Raw genomic sequence first — 26059 nt, forward strand, 5'->3', positions numbered from 1 at the left:
TTAGGGACAAACTAGATGTTGCACTGGAGACAGGTGTGACGGACACTGGCCAGTTTTGCTGAATGTTTTCATTCAGGCTGCCAATTTCAATAGGCTGCCAATCCGAGTGGAGGAACTGTGGGGGAGATGCTACATAACTCTTTCCCCTGACCATTTCTCCACTTACCTCTCATAAAGTGCTTTTTCACCTGGTGGGGAAGAGACACAGGTAAAAGATAGGTTCCAATTCCCATCCACCCCATGGGTAAAAAACAAGATTTAGAGTTGATTTTGAGCCAGAGTGTAACAGGAGGAGAAAAAATTAAGCAGTCCAACTTCTACTATTCCTCCATCCAATGTGGCAGCCTTCCAGGACTGCTTTTTATTTTTTAAAAGTTTGGATGCATTTCAGGTATATTGTCTCATTAGGTACCTATAATGACTACAACAACTGAACAGAGATGATCAAATACACTATTGGCCTGTGTAGTGCTCCTCCTGATTGGCTCTGAATTATTTATTTATATGCCACCATAAATGGATTGTCTCCTCCTATGTCTAACTGCCAAAGAGACATTGTCACATCTTCCCCACAGCATCTCCACAATGCCCTCTGGAGCATCACTGCGTTATCTCCATGTCATGGTTGCATGGGCCTATGGCACCCACAATGTTGCCATGGACTCAGTGACTGTCATTTTCGCTGCATTCTGTGTGTTTTGGAGTGGTGTATTTATCCCCTGTCTGTCATGTTAATGGAAGCTGGTCCATTAGGTTGAATGAGGCATTGGCCCACCAACCTCACTCTGCCCTCAGCAAGTAGCATGCCTCCTTACATGCTACCAGTCTGGAGGGTGGCACACCCAGTCAGTTTCCTCTTCCATAGTCTCACTGTTGCTCTGTCAGAACAGGGAAGAGGTTGTGGCAAAAAATGAGAATTAGTCAACTCTGCCTGTTGTTGGCTCTGACTCCAACTACTGTTGGTCTCCTGACCTTTCACCCTACCGATCACAATGGACAACAGCCACCACTGCATCCTCAGCTGTGTGAGTGCAGGATATGGGGGATGTCACAATGGTATATGGGTACCACACCCACTGACACAACTGGTACTTAGGGTTGATCTGTTAAACTGTCTACTGCCTTTTTGTGCCTTAACCTGAAAACTCAGCTGCTTGTCAGGGTGGGTGGGTGGGTGCAAAAGCATGTTTCCACAAATCTGCTAATCAGTCGTGCTGACGTGAACAAGTATTATGTATTCTATCTGCATTAGGTGATGCTCTTTCTGAGCAAACACAAGAACATTAAAAGCAAGCAAACCATATTGGTTAAGGCCAGAGATTCATCAAATTCAGGATCTTGCTTTTCACAGCAGCCAAGTCTCAAAGGAATTACGATCCCGCCCCCAGTGGCAGTCAAAACACAGATAACCGAAAAGAGTTCTTACCACGTAATTTACATATTCAGTATTCACAGAGAGACAAAGGAACACTGTCTCTACTACAAGTAAAGTCCACCCCTTCAGTCCCTCCTAATCTACATCATCCCTGCGCCAGCTGGTCAGTGCTTTCTTTCTGTTCTGCTACTCTCACAGCCCGCCTGATTTGGGGAGGGGGGTCAGGGATGCTTTCAAGAGACACTGAGGTCTGTTATCTGTCTTTCCTCCAGTGCTTCTCCTTCCTGGTGCTGTTCCCCCACTATTTCCCAGCTTTTATCCTCAGCAGCCTCTGAACTATGCCCTTCTGCAAACCACTGTTCTAAATCTATATGATTCTCCTCTTCTCAGGAAGGTGCGGGGGGGGGACGACACACAGCTCCCACCATTCTTCCTCAGTCCAGCCCCTGACACCAAGAAGCATCAAGCAGCGCATGAAAGCACCACATCTCCCTGAGACTTGTGCTCCCCAGCAACTGGCACCCAGGGGCTTTGCTGCTGCCTTTGATCAGGGTGGTCCCATAGACAGCCATCACAACCAACTTACAGTGACTCAGATTCTAACTGAGGTTTGCTGCAGCCACAGCCCAGAGTACTAACCACTATAGCATGCTGTGAATCAGTGGAGAAGCCTGACTTGCGATGTCATTCAGCCTGCCTCTCTTATCTCGTATTAGCCGCAGTTAGGAAGTACAAGAAAGCACATGAAAGCCAATGAATGGGAAGTCAACAAAACTCTTTTTATGTTAGCTAAACTCATTATCACTCAGGTATCATATATGCAGTCAGCTAAGAGCCCTTTGTCTTCTGCTGAACAAATATCATTGATTGAAGATGCCTCTCATTTAAGCTTGTGCTGCCAGGTCAATGATAGCTAACATCATTTTTGCATGCCGTGAAACTAGCTTCACAGTCCACATAAATCACCATCACTCACATAGGCACACATCCCTTATCACCATGTTTGCCTCTGGTTGGTGCTTTGAGAATTCATAAAATCCTTCTCCCGGCAAATCTGGGTCTAATTTTGTGATATAAAATGGTGGTGTCACTATGCACACACATGCTGACATCCACATACAGGATATGTGTTAGATGAGTAAGAATGCTAAAAAGCCATTTAAGGCTAACCCATTTGTTACGGCATAAGCTTTCATGGACACAAGCCCACTTTGTCAAATGAAATCTGAGTTGGCATGATATATATGAAGCAGGAAATTGTGAGATGGGGGCTGAATGGCAATGAGGTGGGAAAATGACAAGCAATGAGAAGTAAAGCTGAAATATATGTTAAATAGGCACACCTTTGATCCTTTACTCAAGCAGCTTGATTGGCGATGATTGCTGAGATGATTGCATTGATTGACACCTATAGTGGGGCAGGTAACCATTAAAAACAACAACAACCCAGTCATAGATATTCTGGCATCCTGGTTGTATCAGCTTCTGAATTTCATGCACATTCTTACCAAACTGGCAGGGCTTAAATATGAATGTCTTTCAGCTCTGTTGCCAAAATGATCCCTTTTTTCCCTCATCAAACAGAGGGTGAGTCATTAAACTGCCACCTGACTCCATCTGCCAGCATGTGGGGGGAGAGGCAAGAGCTTGCAAAGCAGTGAGGGAGACTTTAGGAGGCAGAAACCACAGACTGGGGAGACACACTCCTTTCAGCTGTGGGTTTCGCCTGTGCTAGGAGCAGCCAACGCAGTGAGGGTGGCGCCCCCTCCTGGTGCTGCTGCTTACAAGGATGGGGCAGGGGCTGCGGAGCCAAACTGGTGCTCCTGCAATGGCCCCGGTCAGCCCTGCAACACACCGTTCAAATAAGCAGCAGGCAGCAACACTGGTGCCAAGAGGGAGGCTACACAACACCAGCACCACACTTTGCCTGGTTGTGCTGCAAAGTCCCTGTTTCAAAAGAAGAACATAAAGTATTTCTTCTGTGATCAGTGGGAGAGCTATTCCCAAGGAACACAGCGCTCCTAATCCCAGGTGGTTTCCCTGATTAGGACTTGTCCTGGGCATTTTTTAAAGGGGGAACTCAGTCTCCCATTGACCCTTGCTTGGGTACTTGTTTAATTGTCAGATTTCTGACCTGCCCTTCACCTTAAGGACCCAGGGTGGATTGAAGCAATGTAATACAGTGGTATCTCGGGTTACAGATGCTTCAGGTTACAGACGCTTCAGGTTACAGACTCCTCTAACCCAGAAATAGTACCTCGGGTTAAGAACTTTACCTCAGGATGAGAATAGAAATCACATGCTGGCGGCGTGGCAGCAGCAGGAGGCCCCATTAGCTAAAGTGGCACTTCAGGTTGAGAACAGTTTCAGGTTAAGAACGGACCTCCAGAATGAATTAAGTTCTTAACCCAAGGTACCACTCTATACAAATATGAAACCAGTAAAACCATTCCCAACTGAACAGAACAGCAATAGTGGGTGACATCATTTTGGCATGCCTTTTTCATGACCAGAAATATACGGTGTGCAACGTACACAATAAGAGGCACATCATTGTTCCACCATTTTATGTTGTCTTCCTTGTTATAAAATAACTGCTTTTCTGCATGTGTGTGTTTTACAGGCTGCACAGATGTGTGTGTGTTTTTTTTTCATCTTTCCCATCATGGCAATTCCTTGGTACTAGGACCAGTTTGGTTTTCTGAGAATTGGCAGTGTCTCTTCTGTTATTGTTGTTGTCCTAGAGCCCTTCCCTGCCAGCAGATCCAGTCATGAAAAAACACCCCAGCCTGCTCCTTTATGTCTGAACAGTTTCCCCACTTTTCTTCTCTTGTTTTTCTAGTAACATGAAAAGGAAATGGTGGGGGGAGAGACGGCTGCTCAAAATGAGTCTTCTGGAGAACCAGGTTGCCATTCTAGGCAGCTCCCTTTGTTTGCTGCAGGAGTCTCTCTGGGCAGAGATGAGTCATACATTAGCAGTGCAGAGACTGCGCCAGCCAAGCAGCAGCCATTACTCTCTCAGCAAATTTGTGAGAGAACCCTGCTTTAGAGGGGGAGCCCAGGAGGGATGAAGACCCATGACAATATTCCCCATCTTTGCCTTCCTGGAGGCAGCTAAAAGAATAAGCAAACGCCCCCCTTTCATCTTTCCACCCATGAAAGTGAGACATGTGGGTAAAGCAACAGACAGAAAAACAACACATAAGCATTAGGTTGCACAAGTCAGAGATTTGGCATGTGCCCTCTATGTTCAGCACCAATTCTGATGTGGATAGACATGGCTGCTCCTGTGTAGCCCTTCACCTCTCATCGTCTTCTTTCAAATTCTTCATGCCATGGGTCAGAGATGGGGGCTAAGTGCTGCCTCTTGATCAGGGCCTCAGGACTCTCTCTCTCTAGGCCAAAGCCCGTCCCCAAGCTACACCCCTCACTGGCCCTGCACCACTTCTTCCCTGAGTACTTTTGCCTGGCAGTTTGCACTTTCACAGCAATAGCTGTAACCCAGCCATACTTGGGCATTCGCAGTTCTCTGAATGTTGTGATGCAGTTCGCCCACAACGTAACACATCTAATAGGGGTAAAGTATGCATTCAAAAGCATATACTAGTGAACATAACATCCAAAAATGCATAATACTAGGGGAGAAACTGCTTTGCAAAAAATGTCTATATTGGGCAAGATGGTATACAAAAATGTGTATATTAAGAGAAATTTCCTATTAAGATGCTGGTGAATTTTCATGAATACTCTTTTTCTTAATCACAAACTTATGTCAAAATGTGGAAAGCTCAACTTAAAAGTGGAAAAATGAGGGAAACTAAAATGGGCAGACTTACTCATCCCCAGTGACCTAGCCACTTGCCCAAGCAGCTTCCTTTCTTTTGGTGAGCATCTTCTCTTATTTGGGTCAATCCTTTTTCCTGATGGCTTCTTTTCAAACATTTTATGTTGTTGTTGCTCCCCCATCAAGATCTAAAACCCTCCTTAGTTCTGGACTGGGGTTATTTGGAGAAGAGGTTGAATTTCCAGGCAGGTCTCTGTCATGTGGTGAATGTGGGGTAAGTGAAGCTAAACTTCAGTTCCCAGATGGAACTGCATGATTCCAGGATCGTCCCAGTGTGCATGTCAGTGTTTTGGGTGGAAAAGAAGCTCTCAAGAACCAGATGACCTTTTCCTGAGAATTATTCAAAGATGCTGAATATGTACTGAACCAAATGGAATCTGCCCATCATTATGTTGAATCATGTGCTGATTTAAGATACAGAACTATATACTGTAGACATTGATTTCCTGTTCCATTAGTGTCTGACTTTATTGGGAAGCCTTTCATACAAGGGCCACAATGTGGGGGAGAAGGATCAATAGACATACCCACCAACAAGGCATATGCCATTAAGGTTGCAGTCCTTAATAAACTTACTAAAGTGTAGAGCTGAGTAGAAAGTGATTTGACTGAAAAGTCATGAAATTACCTCAGCAACCTGAGAAGAAATGGTTCTGTGAAATTGCTCCACCCTGATTTTGTTTCTCTAAATTATTTCATGAAGTATTCAGCACATTTACCTGGGAGTAAGTCCCACAAATCTCACATAGCTAATTTCTAAGTAGGCATACATAAGACTGCACTGTCAATCTCTTACTCCCCACTCTCCTCACAAAAAACCAGCATGAGATGCCTTTTGAATCTTCAAATAAAGCAGTGGGGGTTGCAGTACATTCTTATTTTTAAAAAAATAAATAAACATAAAACATAAAACAGTAGATCAGGATTAAAAATAGTATTGCATGAAATGGCACACTGAGACTTTCTATTTCTAACAAGCCCATTTCAATCTCTTTTTCAGTCACCTTTGAGAAGGGGATGAACACTGCTCTTGGGGGTGGGAGGTACATTTTTATTTTTACTTGTATTATTATTACTTGGTTTGAAATAAAATAAACATTTAAAAAGAAAGGTTCGAGCGATTTTTTGCTAGTTTGTCAGTGTTTAATATAATCCCCACAAACCTCACTCACCCAAGTTTTCCACTATCTCCCTCGCAATCTCCTCTCATCCTTTGAAGTCTCCTCCCACCATGCGTGTTTCTCCCCTTCCCAGATGGTGGTCGCTCACATCCTACTACATAATCTGTCACTTTTCCATTGTGTCATTCAAAGTAAAACCAAGAAACTAGGGGCATCTGCCTTTGAAGAGCAAGTGGCAGACCGTTAACGTCAAATTAAGCCCACAGAGCTGGGAAGACTTTAAACACATCGTAGTCACTTGCCCCTTACAAGAAAGGTGAAGGCAGACATCTGCTTGCCACTTTCTCAGGGATGAGAAATGATTGTTTTATACAGTGGTACCTCAGGTTAAGAACTTAATTCATTCTGGAGGTCCGTTCTTAACCTGAAACTGTTCTTAACCTGAGGTACCACTTTAGCTAATGGGGTCTCCCACTGCTGCCACCGCGCCTCCACCACATGATTTCTGTTCTCATCCTGAGGTAAAGTTATTAACCCGAGATAATATTTATGGGTTATAATATTTATTCAGGTCTGTAACCTGAAGCGTCTGTAACCTGAGGTACCACTGTATTTTGTATACAAACATTACCTTTTAATATATGACATGGGGCTGCCACTCTAACTCCCCTAGAGCTTCTCCTTCCCGCCCCAAGGAAAGGCTAAGCTTCTTTTTACACCTTCCTTAACCCTGTGTCTGAAACCACTCCTAGTCTGCAGCCCCACTTTTCAGCCATGCCTGCCCCCTTGCCACCTGCACACAATCCACTCATATGGTAACCCCGTACATACATTGCAAAATCCAAGCACTCCTTTCACCTTCCACCCATTTATGTAGCCACCACCCCCTCCTATTCTGCCACCCATTTTGCACCCCACTTTCATCTTCACCCCCATTCCCATGCCTCCTCCTATTTCCTTTTGGCACCCCCACCCACATTTTCAACTTCACCCACTTTCCCCTCGCTTCTCCTCCCTTTTCTCAGCTCCCCCCCCCACCGCCTTGCACACAGACCACCCTCATTTCCACTCCTCCTTATACCAGGTCAGACTACTGGTCCATCTATATACATGTGAATATTCCTGGGGAAAGATTTTTAGACTAAGTCTGCCACCTAGGGGCTGAAATATTGTATAGTTCTGTGTCAGCCTAAGACCAATACGCACAACAACAGCAAGCCTTGTGGCACCTTAAAGAGAAACAAATTTATTGAGGGTAAGATTTCATGGACCGGGGTCCATTTATCAGATGCACAACTGTCAATCCTAAATGCCTAAATCTGTAAACGCGGCTTTTGGAAGAATAAAAAAGTAGTATGGGCTGAGGGAAATAAAATGCTGAAAGGTCAGTGGTAATTACATAAAGGCAAAACAGCTACAGTGACTAGGCGCACTGGGGAAAAGTTTGCAAACCGGAACACTTACTTCCGGGTTTGCGGCGTTCGGGATCCGATTTGTTTGACAACTAAGCCGTTCGAGAATCAAGGTACCACTGTGTTTTTAATAGAATTTGCACTCCCATTGATTCCAACTGGAGGATAATAAAATCTACCATCTGGAGGGTTGGTGTGCATTATTTTCCCCCATGGCAGAGAAGGGTGGCTTTGGAAGTGCAATCTTTCCAGGAGCAACAGCTGTGGTCCAGAGCTTTCTGCAGCTTCAAGGAAGACACCTACAAGGACAAAGGTCTCTCTCTTGCCTCAGAGGATAGTGAGCTGTTGCACTCGGGTCCTCCTTTCAGTTTTCCATAGGCATCTGGTTGGCCATGGTCAGAACCGGATGCTCGACTAGACAGGCCACACCCAGCAGCCTCTGCTTACATTCTTAAGATCTGAAAAATCCCATGAACCTCAGGACGCCTTCACAGGGACCTTCAGATTTCAGCCTAAAACTACATGCTTATTTTTGTTTTTGTTTTACTTAGCCTACCCTTCCTCCAAAAAGCTGAGTCAATGGCTGTGTACAAGGTTTCCCCTATCATCCTCGCAAAAACCTTCTGCAAGTATGTGTTTTCCTGTGCACTGACAGGAGTGGGTAACAGGCCAGGTTGGGAGAGCAGCAGGAGAGAGAGGCAAATAACATAATAGCCAGAGAGTGGCTGTGATTTTCCACCTTGGTTTTCTTGTTTTTTCTTTTCGTAAACTGCTTTGAAGTATTTTACAATCAAGTGGTGGTGTAGAAACCTTATGAAATAAAATAAATAAATAGGACTTCCAAGACCTAGAACAAATGTGAGGTCAGCCTCTTTTCTCCAGAGGAACTAAAACTAAGTCACAAAGGCAGGGAGAAGTGCTTTAAAGGGCAATTGTAATTTATCTATAATGACTATGCACTCGTGCCACAGTGCCATGTCTACTTTTAAGTACAAACACTGTAGTCTGTGAAAGCTTAAGCTGCAAATACACTTGTCAGACTTTAAGGTGCCACAAAACGCTTCGTGTTTTCTCTTTCTCTCTTTTTGCTGCAAGGGATTCCTCCCGATATCCCTCTTCAACAAGCCCACCAGTCCTCCAGTGTTTCAAAAGGGACCTGTTTTTCCCTTACAGTTTTTCAAACCAGACAAAGGGTGGGAGTGGAGGTGAATGGAGAGTGTGTTGCAAAGTTTATTCTGGTCCCAGGGAATTGGTGCCTGCCTTCTGGAACAACGTACGCCTTGTAATATGTGAACAGCAGTGCGAGAGCATTTCTGTGTCAAACATGCCCTGTGAAGCCGCAGCCTGCCAGTGGCACCAGATACAATCGCTACCATGTGCATGTTGTTGGATTAAAAACTGCACTGAAGCTGCTAATCCTGTGCCCCATAATGTGATGCATTTCCCAGGCCATTCTCGAATTAACGTGTAAGAAAAATAAGGTGTGAAATATTTTTTGGGGGGAGCATTCCTTGCAACTTACAAGCTTATACCTCCACCCACATAATATGTCTGGGGGAGAAAATAATTTTACACTTCTCTTATTCTCTCTGGCTGGCACCTCCTTGTTAGTGATGAGCTCAGAGTTGGCATGTGCAGCCTGCGGAATGGCCAATGTTATTTCAGGTGTCCTCCTTCTGCACAGGTGTTTCAGGTAGAAGAAGCTGATAGGTCTTCTACCTAAGAGCATTTGCAAATGTGAAACTAAAAATGCTCCCGAGTCTCATTTTTTGTCATTTATGAATGTTGTTAATGAGCAAGCGAATTCAGAATGCAAATTGAATACCTTTTCCTCTTTCTTGACATATCAGTGTAAGATGGCACATTTAAGGTGGCAATCCTATACCCAACTGACCTGGATGTAAGCCCTATTTGACCACAAGAGATCTTACTTCTGAACAGACATTATTGGATTGCAGTAAGTTCCTTTATTTCTACTAGAATCAGGTAGAAATTCAAAAATAATATTTTCCATTTTTATTACATCCAGCCAAGACATGTTAATTCTCAAGAAGATCATGAAAACACACCACAAATCTCTTGGATGGTGAACTCATCTGCCATGGAGTGTACTCAACATTTAGCAGTGTTAGAACACGATGGCATTCTTCATGCATGAACACTACATAGCAATAGTAAAGGAAGTAACATTATAAAGTTGGAGATGGATGATCATAGAACTAATTTGTGCAATTTTGCCCTTCCCTGGGCACCTGCTCATATTGACCAACTTCAGTGTGTGGTCATGGATTAGCAACTGATTTATTTTTGTGACTGAGCCAAGTGAAGAAAAATAAATGAAGTGATTACCAGTAGCTGTGGCTGATCATCTGGTTGTGCACATGGCTTGTTAATGAAAATATGTATGATTGCAAGTCCACAAGTTGCATGAATGCAACCGTCATAAGAACGTAAGAGCCCTGTTAGATCAGATCAATGTAGTCCAACATTCTGTCCACTGTGTGAGCAGAATAAATCACATAGTGAATCTTCCATGTAGGAGAACAGCATATAAGGCCTTTACAAAGCACTTATAAAAGTTTTTTTATAAACACCAAAAGGACTCCAAGCATTACAAAAAATTAGATTTAACATCTGCTGGATGAACTTGCTGATGGGAATACAATGAAAATCTCCCCTCTCCCAGGTGGGCATGCTAAGTGTTGCTCACAACATGAAGAGACACAGTTCTGATCTTAAAGCACGTACAACCTACAATAGACATTCAAAGCAGGGATGGTTGAATAGGATGAGCAGAATAGGTTCTTATTTTCACCAGTAAGTTAGTTCAATGAGATATATCCTTACTCATTTGGTCTCTCTTATAGCTTAAACTCTGAAGAAGTCATGGCAATGTCCTTTCAAGAGACAGTGTTCAAGGAGAGCACTGTGATGTAATGTCTTTCAGTAATGAATATGTTCCTGAGAAACCATCTGACCTATATGAAAATAGATTGAAATAATTTTAAGTTCTATGTCTTCTTAATGGGAGTCTTTCCTCCTCTCCTATTTGACATGACAGGTAGCAAGAGTTCCTCATCGGGATTTGTTTTACTCTGTGCCTGTAAGGTTGGGAACTGCAAGAGCAGAAGGGGTCTCCTGTTCTTCTTTTGGTCCTACGATACTTGCCCAATTCACCATCCAAGATTTCAAGATGTGGAAAAGCCAGCACATCACTAAACATGTTCTTTTCTTTGCTGCAAGAATGGCAGCCTTAAATCCTGTTCTGTCCAGGGTGCTACCAGGCATTCTTGTGCTGCCCAGTGGTCCTTTAAAACGAATGGGAGGCTACAGATGCCCAGGTGGACTCTGTTAACCTGGAGAAAGTGGGCTCCAGTTGTGCTTCCATGCTGCCGGCAACTGTACCCTGCAAAGGAATTGAAGCAGAGGACGATGTGGCAGGCAATGCAATGTTGCTTCTCAGGAATGGTCCAGGAGGGCTGCTGCTTGCATCACTCGCAAGGTTGGCCACATTGAGGGCATTGTTGCTGACTGTCCATAGGCATGGATAGTGACTGAAGCAAAGCAAAGCAAAAACAACAACACTCAACAGTTGAAATTTGCAGTGGTCTCTAGGGATGCTGAGGGACGCGGGTGGCGCTGTGGGTTAAACCACAGAGCCTAGGACTTGCCGATCAGAAGGTTGGCAGTTCGAATACCCGCGATGGGGTGAGCTCCCGTTGCTCGGTCCCTGCTCCTGCCAACTTAGCAGTTCGAAAGCACGTCAAAGTGCAAGTAGATAAATAGGTACCGCTCCGGCGGGAAGGTAAAGGGCGTTTCCGTGCGCTGCTCTGGTTCTCCAGAAGCGGCTTAGTCATGCTGGCCACATGACCCGGAAGCTGTATGCTGGCTCCCTCGGCCAATAAAGCGAGATGTGCGCCGCAACCCCAGAGTCAGCCACGACTGGACCTAATGGTCAGGGGTCCCTTTACCTTTACTAGGGATGCTGGGTGTAAAGCACTTCTTGTAAACTAGCCAGCCATTAGCCCTAAGTCCTTTTGAAAAAAATCACAGCCAAACAGAAGCAATGGAAATCTTTCAAAAGGTGCAGTGCTTCTTTTATTAAATAGGGTGCCTTGTGTCCTACTGTACAGAGGTTAGTCTTTCATTTGAAGGGCTGTTTGGTCAGTTTAAATAATTGTAAGAAGCAAAAGCAAAGATCTTGAAGCTGTCTGTCAACAACTTGCACCTAGACAGCGCACTAAGCAGACACACAGAACTCCCAGTCAGTTTTCACCCAGTCTGCTCCACTATGGTGGGTTGTATTGTATTTCTATTTAATTTATTTCTAAGTATGCTCCATGCATATAAGCTAGGATAGGAAAAGATTGTGCAATTGCATGTCCTCTTTTTTTGACCAGGTGTAAAGGCCACCCACTATTGGCAGAGTTTTTGTCTTAAAGTTATACATTGTTATTTCATTGTTTTACAACAAGATTGGAATCCATAATCTCTAGTGGGACCTGGGTTCATGCAATTTTTGAATCCGTTCTCATTCTGCCACCTCACATGCCATCCTTCGAACAAATGGAATGCTCCCCTGTCTACAGCTACATCCAAGTGGAAATTAGGATGGAAGGTAAGGCTACGCTAGAGCCTTTCTCCCTACTGTACTGGTGCTTCACTTCCAGGCCTTTTCCCCCCATGGAAAAACTGAATCCTTTCCTTGCCATTCCAATTGAAACAATCCACTCTATAATCTCAGTATTCTACCATCTCATTCTGCTGCATGTGTAGACCACACCTTTACCCATTTCCTTCACAATTTTGTGGAGAAGGTTGAGCAAGAAGAGACTTGTTCATCTCCAGGGAGGCCACTGTCATACGTGATGGTTCTCCAAGGGAGCTGTTACACCGAAAGCTGCTAAGGTTGCTCAGTGGCTGCTGCTGATGCTATGGGCAATTGCAAATCAATGGGGTGCTTACCTCGGACCCGGGGTGGCCGTACCACTGTTGTGAGGCACTGGGAGCAAGTTGCCATGGTGACTGGAGGGTACTGCAGCCCAGCCTTCGTGGACCGATGGCACTTGAAGTTCATTGTTGCTGCTTTCTATCAAATTCACTTTAGAAAGGGAAGCAGAAGTTGTTAGCAACAGTGACATGTTTCTAAATAAATTATTTTAAGATGACAAATTAGAATGCATTTGTTTATTTGTTGTTGTAGCTGCTTTGAGATTGAATGTCCTGGAAGACTGAAGTGTTCTCCTACTGGCTTCTCTGTCTTGTAATTCCTAATGTCATATTTATGACCATTTATCCTTTGTGTTATGTACTGAGTTGAATAGGATCCAAACTGTAGCAGTCTGATTGGTCCTAGAACAATAGGATCCAAAAGGCAGCAGTCTGATTGGTCCTAGAACAATAGGATTCAGAATGCAGCAGTCTGATTGGTCCTAGAACAATGCAGCAGTATGATTGGTTGGCAGGAACCACCCAATCCTGCTCCAGATAGAAGTGAATCCACAACCTGATTGGCTTACAGTAGAATTCCAGAATTAGCCAATCATGTGCAGCCCATTGTGTAAATAATGTATATAAAGCAGATACTGTGAGGGGACATTTATTCATTCCTCCTCACCACTATGAGCTGAATAAAGAGCATGAAATCACTTTGCGACTCTGAGTATATTTCACTGGCGACGAAGGTGGGATCCCGCTGAGCTGACTGCCACACACAGCACCGCAGCACCGCCAACTGCCGCACCGCTGCCTCGCACCGTGTATCCAGGCTTCAGCTCCGGGGCACAAGGAACTCAGAATGGCAGCCAACAGCAGCTTCTCGCCATTCAACCCAGCATCTGGAGACTGGGAAGCGTACGCCTCCCGTTTCACCTTCCTCCTAGAAGCCAAAGGGGTCACCGACGAAGAAGACGCCAAGAAGAGGGCGATATTCTTCAGCGTCTGCGGAGAGGAGACGTTTGAAATCGCCCGGGCTCTCCTTGCGCCTGAAGACGTCGCTACTGTTCCATACAAAACAATAATGGAACAGCTGAAGGGGCACTTTTCGCCGCAGCCCTCAGTGGTGGCTCGTCGAAATGCCTTCTACGCAAAGCGGCAAGCCCCTGGGGAAACCATAACTGGGTTTGTGACCTCTCTCCGCCAAGCCGCCCGGTTCTGCAACTTCTCAGAGCTGGAGAACATGCTTCGTGACCGCCTCGTCGGTGGCCTGAAGGATGAGAAGCTGCAACGGCGCCTCTACGCTAAGAAGGACCTAACGTTCCAGGTCGCTCTGGAGGAGGCCCTGGCAACAGAAGCTGCCGAGAGGTCGACCCAAGAGGCACGGCCGAGCCTGCCATCCCAACCGAGGGTCCACCATGAAGACCTCACCGACGACTCAGGATCCGACAGGGAGGAGGTGCACCGAGTACAGCAGCGCACTCAAGCAGCGCACAGACCACAGCTGCCTCGACGAGAAGGAGGGAACTGCGCAAGCTGCGGGGAGAGTCACGAGAGGAGGACCTGCCGTTTCCGCAACGCAGAGTGCAGGCAGTGCAGAAAATCGGGACACATCGCCCGGGTGTGTCGGGCTCGGCCCACCCGACACCAGGCATCAGATGACCAATCCAAGAGCCCCAGGTCCCGGGGCCCAACGCACCAAGGCAACTCGACGGAGCTCACGGACTTCCAGGTATACCAGTTGCCCCACCCCAACGTAGAGAAAATTTATGTAGAGGTACAGATAGAGGGGGCCCCATGCCGCATGGAGCTTGACACGGGTTCAACTCTATCCATAATCTCGGCAAGGACCTTAAGGAAACTGTGTCCCACTGGGGGTCCCAAACTCAGGCCGGCCCCATTCACCCTCCGGGACTTCCAGAAACGTAAGGTCCCCACAATGGGGGTGGGGACCTTCAGGGTGCAATACCGAGGGCGGACGCGGCAACTGGACTTGCTTGTGGTCAAGGGCCCCTACATTAGCTTACTGGGATTGGCATGGTTTGGACCACTGGGGCTAGCTGTCACCAGGGTGAACCACACTAGCTTACAAGTGGACGTGGACGCCATATGCAAGGAATTTCCAGGGGTTTTCGATGGGAAATTGGGACAGTATACGGGCCCCCCCATTGCGCTACAGCTTGACCCCGCAGTACGACCGGTCAGGCTCAAGGCCCGCCGGGTCCCGTTCGCCTTGAAACCCCGTATAGACGAGGAATTGGACCGACTCGTAGAGCAAGGAGTGCTGGAGCCGGTGCCTAATGCTCCCTGGGAAACCCCAATCGTCACACCCGTCAAGCCTAATGGTTCGGTCCGCATCTGCGCAGACTACAAATGTACCATAAACAAGGCCCTCACGGCCCACGCATACCCAGTGCCAGTGGTCAGCCATGTCCTTGCCACCCTGGCTGGGTCGAAAATTTTTGGCAAGTTGGACTTGGCCCAAGCATATCAACAGCTGCCAGTAGATGAGGCCACAGCAGAGGCACAGACGATTGTGACGCACAGAGGAGCGTTCAGGGTAAAGCGGCTGCAATTCGGTGTCAGCGTGGCACCAGGCATATTCCAGAATATAATGGACTCTCTCCTTAAAGGGATTCCTGGCGTCACCCCCTTCTTCGATGATGTGTTGATTGCCGGCCCCACACCAGAGGAGTTTGAGGACCGCCTCCGCACCGTTCTGCACCGTTTCCAGACGGCGGGTCTCAAGGTGAAGCGGGAAAAATGTCTACTAGGAGTGCCTCAGGTGGACTTTCTGGGATTTATGGTGGACGCAGAAGGGGTCCACCCGACTGGGGACAAGGTACGGGCCATTTGTGATGCCCCAGCGCCCAAGAGCAAGACTGAACTTCAGGCCTTCTTGGGACTATTGAACTTTTACCATTCCTTCCTTCCCCACAAGGCGGCGGTAGCGGAGCCCCTACACAGACTCCTGGACAAGCGGGCCCCTTGGGTGTGGGGCCAGCGCCAGGAGGCCGCATTCCAGGCAGTCAAGGACTTGCTTGTCTCAAACTCGGTCTTGGCACACTTCGACGAGAGGCTGCCGGTGGTGCTAGCATGCGACGCCTCACCCTATGGCATTGGAGCTGTCCTGGGGCACCAACTCCCGGATGGAAGAGAGGTACCGGTGGCGTACTTTTCCCAGACACTCAACACAACCGAGCGGAACTACTCGCAAATCGACAAGGAGGGTCTGGCAATCGTAAAGGGAGTAAAAAAATTCCATGATTTCTTGTACGGGCGGCCCTTCACCGTGGTGACTGACCACAAGCCGTTGCTTGGCTTGTTTGCCCCCGAAAAGCAGACCCCCCAAGTGCTGTCTCCTCGCGTCCTCAGGTGGTCAATTTTCCTTGCCAGCTACCAGTATGCACTGATTCACCGACCTGGGAAGGCGATGGGCCATGCGGACGCCCTCAGCAGGCTACCACTACCGGAAACAGGCCCTGACCCAGCACCTGCACAAGAGGTTATGAGCCTGGAGCTGCTTCCCGACCGCCCCATTCAGGCACAAGAAGTTGCACACCATTCCAAGAAAGATAGGGTCATCTCCCGGGTCCTGGACTGGGTGTGGAGGGGATGGCCCAGCAGCAGCCCCGGGCCAGAATTCGCCGGCTACACAACCCGCAAACATGAACTGTCGGCCCACAAGGGGTGCCTGTTATGGGGAAGCAGAGTCGTTGTTCCCCAGCCCCTCTGCAAAAGGGTCCTCACAGCCCTACACGAGACACATCCAGGGGTAGTAAGAATGAAGGCCCTTGCCAGGAGTTATGTGTGGTGGCCGGGGATCGATGGAGAGATAGAGGCCTGGGTCAAACACTGCCAGGCCTGCCAAGAATCCCGCCCAGATCCCCCAAGGGCCCCAGTCCTGGGAGTTTGCGACTCTGAGTATATTTCACTTTGGCAGAGGGTTTGGCTGTTTGTCCAATATAGAGAGCTGCTGGCATTTACTAAACTGAAAACTATGGAGAGACCTGTTCTGAATAGAGATATTGGGTTCTTGTCTCATTACACATGCTAAAGCTATTTTTGGTCATCTGCATACTATCCCATGCTTTTTCCTATAGAACTAATTGCTGTCGTCAACAGTCGTCAACAGGTTTACCATACCCATTGAGTCAATCACCCATCTCCTACTACCCTACTGAGAAAAACCCCACCCCAACCTCCCACTATATATACAGAGGTCTGGTGACTTCTGTTTCAGTGTATCTGAAGGAGTGTGCATGCACATGAAAGCTTATACCCAGAAAATACTTAGTTGGTCTCTAAGGTGCAACTGGACTATTTATTTATTTATTTTGACTGCGTCAGACCAACACGGCTACCTAACTGAATCTAGATTCATGGAAAGCTAATAGCTCAATATATTTGTAATTTGTCTAATCCTTTTTAAAAGGCACCTAACCTAATTGCCATCCCCACATCTCAAGAGTTGAGGGAGAGTATTGCAGAAAAGAGATGCCTGGGATACACTCATGAACTTGGGAAGGGGAATTCTTTGAGATCATAAATATCTTTGCCCTTAATTTAAAAAAGAAATAGGAACCATTTATCCATGTGTGGAATCAATAAGTTCTTCTAGGAAAACTCTCTCAGTATATATATTGTCAGGGAACTGCCATCGGAAGGAAGGGAGGTGAAAGGGCTCACACAGGTTGGGAGAGACTCAGCAGCTGAAGAGGGAACCAGTAGGGGGAGAGGAGCTGAGCTGAGGGAAAGTGAGCTGGAGGGATGGCTCAGAGACACTTCCAGCGAAAACAGTGGGGAGGTTTCAGGACCTCCTGTAGGGACACCCACTCCTCGCCGGAAACTGTCACGCAGAGAGTCCAGAAGACGTGTTTCCGTTAAGGAGCTTTTATGTTGGAAGCGATTCCGAAAGCAACCACTGTCGGAATCTGCTAGTGACTAGAGGAGCCATGTCTGAGGGGCTCCGTCACAGACAGAGGTTTGTGGACTTGAACAAACTCTGAGGGGATACGATTTTACGCACAAGCAGCTCATCATCCCATCACATATATATATATATATATGCAAACACTGAGAGAGTTTTCCTAGAAGAACTTATTGATTCCACACATGGATATATATATATTATATATATATATATATATATATATATATATATATATATATATATAATTTTCAATGCAAAATTACAACAAAAATTACAAACATTGAATCCAAATTAATACTATACAAACAAGAAAGAAAAACAGAACACAAAAAAGAAAAAAGAAAAAAGCACACATCTACAAATAAAACCATATCTTCATTCTAATCTAGTCATTACATACATATATACATATTGACTTGCTTCCTTTGTTCTAAGACCTCAAAAATTTTACCCTTTCTAAATTGTTGTGTCTAATGTAGATTACTTCTATCTTTATACTTTTTTTACTCCATTTTTCTTTTTCTTTTACCCTGTAAAGCACGGGTGTCAAACACAAGGCCTGCGAGCCGAATCTGGCCCGCCAGACCTCGTCATGTGGCCCATGTAGCCGCCGCCGGCCACCAGCCTTCAGCTTTTATTCTCGCTTTTTTTTTTTTTTGACACAAGAAAGCCACCTCTTCAGCGCATGCGCGGCAGCCTACAAGCCAGAGAACGTCTGCCCTCTAGCGGCACCGGCCGTTCTACACAGGAAACCTCCACTTTACATGCATTCAGGAAACCTCCACTTGTTTTTATATTGAGCGCATGCCATCCTGTGATGTGACAGATCCAACGGCTGCCTGAACCCTTCTCTCCTGTACTGTAAGTCCTACAGATACAACCGGCCCTTTGAGGGTGACCAAACTGCTGATGCGGCCCCCGATGAATTTGAGTTTGACACCCCTGCTGTAAAGCATCATTCATTGCATACCAATATGCTTACTCCAGAACAATGTTTTTTCATATACTCTTTAGCACATCCCCATTCTTTTAATCATCTCGGGTCCGATTGTCCCCTTACGAATGCTGTGAGTCTTGCCAGATTTATATATTCACAAAATTTAATTTGCCATTCTTTCATTGATGGAATTTTTCTCCCTTTCCAATTTTTTGCTATAAGCATCCTGCCGACAACTCTCTCAGTTTCTTTGCCTGTTGATTTGCACTTGTTAACATTTGCAATGTAAATTGTGTGCTTCCTTGTTGTTGTTGCTTTTTAGGTCGTTGCTCTTTCCCCATAAATAGTTTTTTTAAAATGTCAGGCCAAGAACTTACCTGTTGGAGAGTGATTTCTTTGCATGTATGAAGCAGGGTATGGAACAGCCCTATGTCCTCGAAGGGTCGAATAGTGCTCACAGCCGTGGTGAGAATGGGCAGCAGGCAGAGGAAAAGTCCCACCATACTGATAGCTTGAGCTTCCTGCTGTGCACATCGCATCTGGGTTGGAAATCAACCAGCCACCCACTAGAGAGACATTAAGAAAAGAGCACTGATCAAGGAAAATAACAGCAAATGACAATCTCAAAACCCCTTTCTTTGCCTCTGTGTGTGTGCACACACAATCTACCAAAATGTTTCAGGCTCAAAGAGAGGAGGAAATTCTTTTAGTTTAAGATACCCAAACAGCCTTAGTTTCACTGTCAACATACAGCCAAGCCTTATGAGGAACTCTCTCTCTCTTTTAAAGTTTCTATTTTATTTATTTAAACTTTTTAAGTTTATACATTTCACTTATTTTATACATTTCACGAATTTTACAATCATTTTGACATTTCAAAATTTGACTTCCTTCCCCCTCTTTCTGCGGTTCCTTAAATTTATTTGTAATACCTTCTGCATATCCAAATTAACATAATTTACGCATTTAATCATCTTCTTTAAATATATACTCTTATAAAATTGCAGGTTATTACAATAATCCTGTCAATGTTTTTATCTGTTTATAATTTATCTGTAAATATTCAATACACCATTTCCATTCTTTTGTAAAAGTTTTGTTGTCTTGATTTCTTATTCTTCCAGTAAGTTTCACCATTTCTGCATATTCCATAGGTTTTTGTATCCATTCTTATGGGGAACTCTTGAGGGGCTTGGGTATGTTTTTAGCCTGCATAAGAGGTGACTGAGAGGAGATATGACAGCCATTTTCAAAAATCCAAAGGGTTGTCACACGGAGGATGGAGCAAGCTTGTTGTCTCCTACTCTGGAAGGTAGGACCCAAACCAATGGATTCAAGTTACAAAAGATTATGACTCAACATCAGGAAGAACTTTCTGACGGTAAGAGCTGTTTCACAGTGCAATGTACACCATTGGAAGGTGATTGATTCGCCTTCACTGGAGGTCTTTAAGCAGAGATTAGATGGCCATCTGTGATGGATGCTTTAGTTGGGATCCCTGAATTGCAGGGAATTGGACTAGATGATGCTCGGGGTCTGTTCTATGATTCTAAGAAAACCGTAAGAATCTGGTAATGAAGGAAGTGCAACCAGCTTGGCATGCTGGTAATTTAGGAAGTGCAAATGGCTTAGCATGCAAGCAGCACACAACAGAAAGGTTGGGGACAAAATAAATAAATAAATAAGCAGCAAACAAACTGTTGTGGGTAGAAGAAACCTTCTGGTTATATGTCATCCCATCAACAACCAGATGATATCCGGCATACAATGCTAATCAAAGGAGGTAGAGCTGGGAGGGGAAGTATAAGTCAAATGGTAGCTGTTGAAAATAGAAGTAATGTTCCTGATGTTAGAAGGTTAGTTATCCCCCCAGAAGCCTTTCTGGTACTAACCACTGACAGATCAAGATGCTTGAGCCAATTGGTCATTGGCATTCCCAAATATGACAAAGAAATCAAAAAGCAAAACTTACAGTGAGAATATGTGATGTGCTGACTTTCAGAGACAATATCTGAAGCATCCTTGGGGTGGTTTCTGAAAGATAGTATTATAAAGGTTATTTCAGTTCTAGCAAAACTACGTCCACACAGATGCCTCCCCATTTAACCATGGAATTAATTGAGTAACCTTGGTCTGATCATTATTTTTCAACCTTACCTGCTTTTTGTGAGGGGGAAACAAGAGGGAAAGTCCAGAATGTTTCTTGTGGGGAGTATGGGGTACAAATGTTGTTATTGTTTTAATGCCCTATCATCACAATGCACCTTACATGTTTATTCTGCCAACAGAGCAAGTAGCAAGCCTGGGGACGATTATCTGAGGTCACTACAGCACAAAAGGGCAGCAGGTATAATGAGGCTTATTAGGAAATAAATTCACCTTTCTTTTGCATCCAGAAAAGCTTTGGCAAAGGGGTTGTACTTGATCTTGAGAGCTGTTATCTTGAGTTTGGAAAAAGAAAAAGAGTTGCATTAGCAAGAAAAATTGACGTTTGACAACTGATCATCTGAAGCCTGCCATTTTCCAGAGTAAGTTTTGCCAGAGGCAATCACTCTCGCGGAAACTTGCATTCTATTTAATCATGTAGTTATAAGTCAGTGGGTTCACTATACTGAAGGACTGCCCTCTTATGAAGCAGTGGCATTTAGTTTGCTGCTGGAAGAAAATGAATTATAGGCCCCGAATTTCTGTTCCATATGCTATTGGGCAGCATCCCAGTGCCAACATCCACAGTGTCCCTAGAGAAGCCAAAAAGATGGTTAAAAGGCCACAACAACATGGATAGAATTTGTTTCTTTCTCCTTTACATAGTATCATTAAAATAAGCAAGAACTAAAGCCCTATTCTGGTGTTTAGGGGAAACACATGCGACTAAAAGTGGGTAGGGTGAGCGGGCATGCACACACAGACAACCTCCTTCCATTCTCCCTATGTACATTAATGCCACTTCTGACCTTCCATGTTCAGCATACAGGTCTTGTGGTTCGGTGAACGTGCTTAGAACGTGCATGACTGGGCACCTGGATAACACAAGGTTTCTGTTTCCAAGGAGGATTCTAAGCACATTCACCCAATCACACTCAAAATCTACTTTCAGACCTTCATATTGGACTTAGGAAGATGTGTAGGGAATATACAGTGGTGCCTCGCAAGACGAAATTAATCCGTTCCGCGAGTGTCTTCGTCTAGCGGTTTTTTCGTCTTGCAAAGCAACCCTATTAGCGGCTTAGCAGATTAGCGCTATTAACGGTTTAGCAGCTATTAAAGGCTTAGCGGCTTAGAAAAAGGGGGGGGGGAGTGAAAAAAAATCTCAAGACTCGCAAGACATTTTCGTCTTGCAAAGCAAGCCCATAGGGAAATTCGTCCTGCGAAGCGCATCGAAAAACGGAAAACCCTTTCGTCTAGCGGGTTTTCCGTCTTGCGAGGCATTCGTCTTGCGGGGCACCACTGTACACAGGAACATTGATCCCGTATATGTTTACTTCAAAGGCCAAAATAGGGCTCAATACTTTTCCCCATAGGCTACCTGCAGTAGAGAGAGAGAGAGAGAGAGCGCGCGCGAACTAGGCACAGAATAGGTCTAACAAATTCTACATTAAAAAGATGAGATCTTAACATAAAATTGACCATCCAGCTATGAAAGTGGACAGAACAATAAATAAGCATTTTGATGAAGGCTGACTATTGTTGTTCTATATTAAATTGTTTATCATCATTTATATCCTGCCTTTCTATAGGATATTTCGGGTGGCTAACAATCAAGATTAAAATACAATTTTAACCAAAAAAACCCCACCCCTTTCATCCTAATTTTAGCATTTAAGTAGGGAAGCATATCACTGGTTTTAGCGTACACAGTTATAGGGTTTTCTTAAACAATTCCCAGCTGTTTTGATGTTTTATACCCACCTACCTCTTCATTTTGGTAAGCAGTCACAGCTATGAACTGAGTTTCAGGAAAGGAACAATTCATTACCATCCTGTGTGGGCCTCCAACTCGAACAATATGAACTTGCGGCTCATATTTGTGCAGAGAATTCAACATAATCTGTGGCAAGAAAAAGTGAGGCAGAGATTGACCAGAAATAATGTTCCTGAATCAACAAAAAAACTAATTGTGATCACGTCTCATTGAAAGCAATGAAACTGAAATGAGCTGAGACTGGTTAGTTCCTTTGACTTCAGTGGGGCTTAGGTATAGTCTGAATTAGCCCTGGATCAAGTCTAATGTCTTATTCAATTCCATATCATTGGCCTGCATCAATGGTAGCCAACATGGTGCCCTCCAGATGTTATAGACAACATCTACCATCATTTCCCAGTTAGCATGGCCAATATCCAAGGATCCTGGAAGTTGGATCCGAAACATCTTGAGGGCACCATGTTGGCCTCCCCCTGGCCTACATGGCTCTATCTTACCTACTCCAGCTTAGGGGAGAGGGAAAGTTATGCGTGAATGCACACATGTGTGAAAAGGAAGCACTTCTGAGGCGAGAGAGAGAGAGAGAGAGAGAGAGAGAGAGAGAGAGAGGTTGGAGAGCCAGCTGAAGGAATCATGCAGCACAACGTATCTCTCTTGGAATCACTCAGATGTGTGGATTTATTTTTTTTTTAAATAATAAATATCAGTGGCCCCGATCACCTCAACTGCCTGAAAAACTATGCAAACCAAGAGGGTGATCCTAATGCATAGTCATACTATGGGAGAAAAAGAATGTAAATTAGCTGTGAATGATTCAGTCCTGATATGTGGACATCCACTGGTCTCTCAGGCTTGTATGTGGAGAGGCCACGTGAGGGCTCATTGAAAGTGGGGGCATCACGCACGAGGCACAGTATCCTTGTGATAACATGAATCTCTAAATGCATAAGAGCAGAGTGCTCACAAAATCGCACTGGTGGATACTTTCTTTGCTTCTGTACTGTGCTTTGCTATGTACAAACTTATAACTGAAATAATTTTGTGTGGTTATGTTTGTTGTTTGTAATATTTAACGAAAATAATAAAAACAAGTTTTGAAAAAAATAAATGCCCCCCTCCCACCCATTAAGACCACTAAGTTCAAGAAATAAAATTATCTAGCTGCACCACCATCGCAACAAAAACATGGGACTACAGCACTGTATGAGTGTTTAGGCACCACCACAACAGCTAAGACATCTGTATTGCAATTTAAAAGCAGCTACTATCTATCACTAATTATTTAGAATAGGAGCTACTGAGGATTAATGGCATTCCATGCCCAGTTCTCTTTATTCCTTTCCATGACTGAACAATCTTGTACTTAGGATATAGGCTCAGCATTCGGGAAGCCAGGATTCCATTTTCAGGTTTGCTACTACAGTGGTACCTCGGGTTACATACGCTTCAGGTTACAGACTCCGTTAACCCAGAAATATTGCTTCAGGTTAAGAACTTTGCTTCAGGATGAGAACAGAAATCGTGCAGCGGCGGCAGCAGGAGGCCCCATTAGCTAAAGTGGTGCTTCAGGTTAAGAACAGTTTCAGGTTAAGTACGGACCTCCGGAACAAATTAAGTACTTAACCCAAGGTACCACTGTATTCCGCTGTGTGACTGAACTGGCAAGCCAGGGGTCCTCTGTGCCTCTGTTTTCTTATCTGATGTGATACTGAGCGCCATTTCCAACTTCATTTCTTTCTCAGAAGGCTAGATTCATTAAGATCCTGACTGCCTGTGACCACCAACAAACTAGAGCATACAAGATTGAAAGTTCCTCCATTGCTTGCTAATGGGTTTTCTGACAGTTTTGTTCCAATACAAGAGTTCTGCACAAAACAAGTCAAAGGCAAGGCGTAACATTGTTTTTAATATGCATCTAAAGCTACAAACAGCCCAACAGAGCCAACTTTCCTCTTTGCATTTTTAAGGGTCTCGGAGAGAATGCCACTTATTTTCTGGTACAGGTACATGTTTTCTATTATTATTCCCAAGGCCAAAGATGATTCAATGGAATATTGATAATTATCATGAAGCAAAAGCAAGCACAGTAATTATTTCATTTAGGAGAAGCCTTTTATTCGAGTACCTGACTATTGCCAACATTCCACTTATGCACCAAACGGCATGGGGGAGAAAACAAAACCTTAATACCCACAATCATTTCCCCCTTCTCTGAAGTCCTGTGTAAAAACCTTAACACACAAGAAAAAACTATAGGGGGAAACATCCCTGATGGTTAAACCACAGCGCACTCTGTCTCTCTTAACATCAAGGAGTCCATTAAAATCTGAAAGCCCCAATTAAGACCTGTTTATTCCTGTTTACATTTGGACTCCATGGAATAATTGGCATCTGTGGGTGAAGAGGCCTCTAAGGGCCCTTCTAATTGCGTAAATGCACCCTTGATATTTCTTGATTGGTAGAAGCCTGAAACCAAAGCCAAAAGGCATGGAGGAAACAGGGTGCCATACCTGCCCATTGCCATTCAACTTGTTGGTAAGTTTCACTTTACTGAAAGATACCGCAGCCTTCATCCAGTGCGCCCCAAAGTTGGGAGAGTCTGGGTGGATATAGACACAACTGTGATTCGACGGCTCTGGCTTTCCGGCTGGGACCCATTCTCCATTCACATACTTCCAGCGGTGGCTGTCAGTCGGAGCAAAATCAAGCAGGAAAGAATACATGGCATTGGGATCCAAGCCCGAGACACTGATCTTTAAGACAGGGAACATCCGTCTGTAAGAGAAACATGAGGAACGGGGGGCATTAAAACTCAGAAATCATCTTTCTCAATTACTTGTTCAGTAACTTCCTTATAAATTATGTCTGGATCTGTTTGCGTGTCAAGGTCCCCAGGGCCACCCCAATAACTCACACATCACACAGAATTTTTGTTTAAGGTTTTTGGCATAATTTTGGCCACAACTTTATTAAAATACAAAAATGTGAGTGGTTGCTTAGGCATTGGTTGTGACTATCTGCCCCCACCATGGGGGACAGACTGACATTCCGCACAATGCGAAAGTCAGAAAAGGGGAATACACTTGGGGGTAGCGACGGAGCAGGGAAGCTGCCCTCAGCCCTCCCCAAATGCAACCAGGAGCTCATTGCTATGGCCCAAGCCCCCTTGACAGAGTGGACAAGCAATAGTTAGCCCCTGATTCCTTTAACGGAATCCCTTGCAGCAGCAGCATTAGAGGGGCAGGCACAGCCAATCCATGCCCCTCAACCAACCAAACCATAAACTAATGCCTAACCGCAGCCTTACAAGTTGTGACGATTTGCTACGCAGTAGGCAAAACCCAATGGCCCCAGCCAATCAGCCAGATGGACAAAATTCCCACCGGGCCCCTGCCCCAAGAGCAGACGACCCCATGACAGGCATAGCAAGGTCAAAGTGAACAACCCTAATTCTAGGGAGGGGGGGACGGGCAATCCGATGCACGGGTGAAAAGAGGAAGCCCTAGCCTTGTGCAAGGAGTTTTAGTATTTCTGGCTATCAATCAACAAATGGCAACATTAACTTCTTCCCAACAACAAG

The 26059-nt window shown here is 45.0% G+C and overlaps 1 protein-coding gene across 1 annotated transcript; it reads right to left on the minus strand.

Annotated features, from left to right (window-relative positions):
- Nucleotides 1-9729: 9729 nt before the first annotated feature.
- On the minus strand, nt 9730-25250 carry TBX19 (T-box transcription factor 19; the record flags this gene model as incomplete). Its single annotated transcript, XM_081002747.1, has 7 exons — nt 9730-11306; nt 12718-12853; nt 18935-19123; nt 20530-20591; nt 20937-20998; nt 22471-22605; nt 24990-25250. The coding sequence occupies 7 exons, from the start codon at nt 25248-25250 to the stop codon at nt 11063-11065; spliced, it is 1089 nt and encodes a 362-aa protein (XP_080858873.1). The 3' UTR covers nt 9730-11062.
- Between the last annotated feature and the right edge of the window lie 809 nt (nt 25251-26059).

The sequence above is a fragment of the Podarcis pityusensis genome, assembly GCF_964106645.2.
Source record: "Podarcis pityusensis genome assembly, chromosome: 4".
Taxonomy (NCBI): domain Eukaryota; kingdom Metazoa; phylum Chordata; class Lepidosauria; order Squamata; family Lacertidae; genus Podarcis; species Podarcis pityusensis.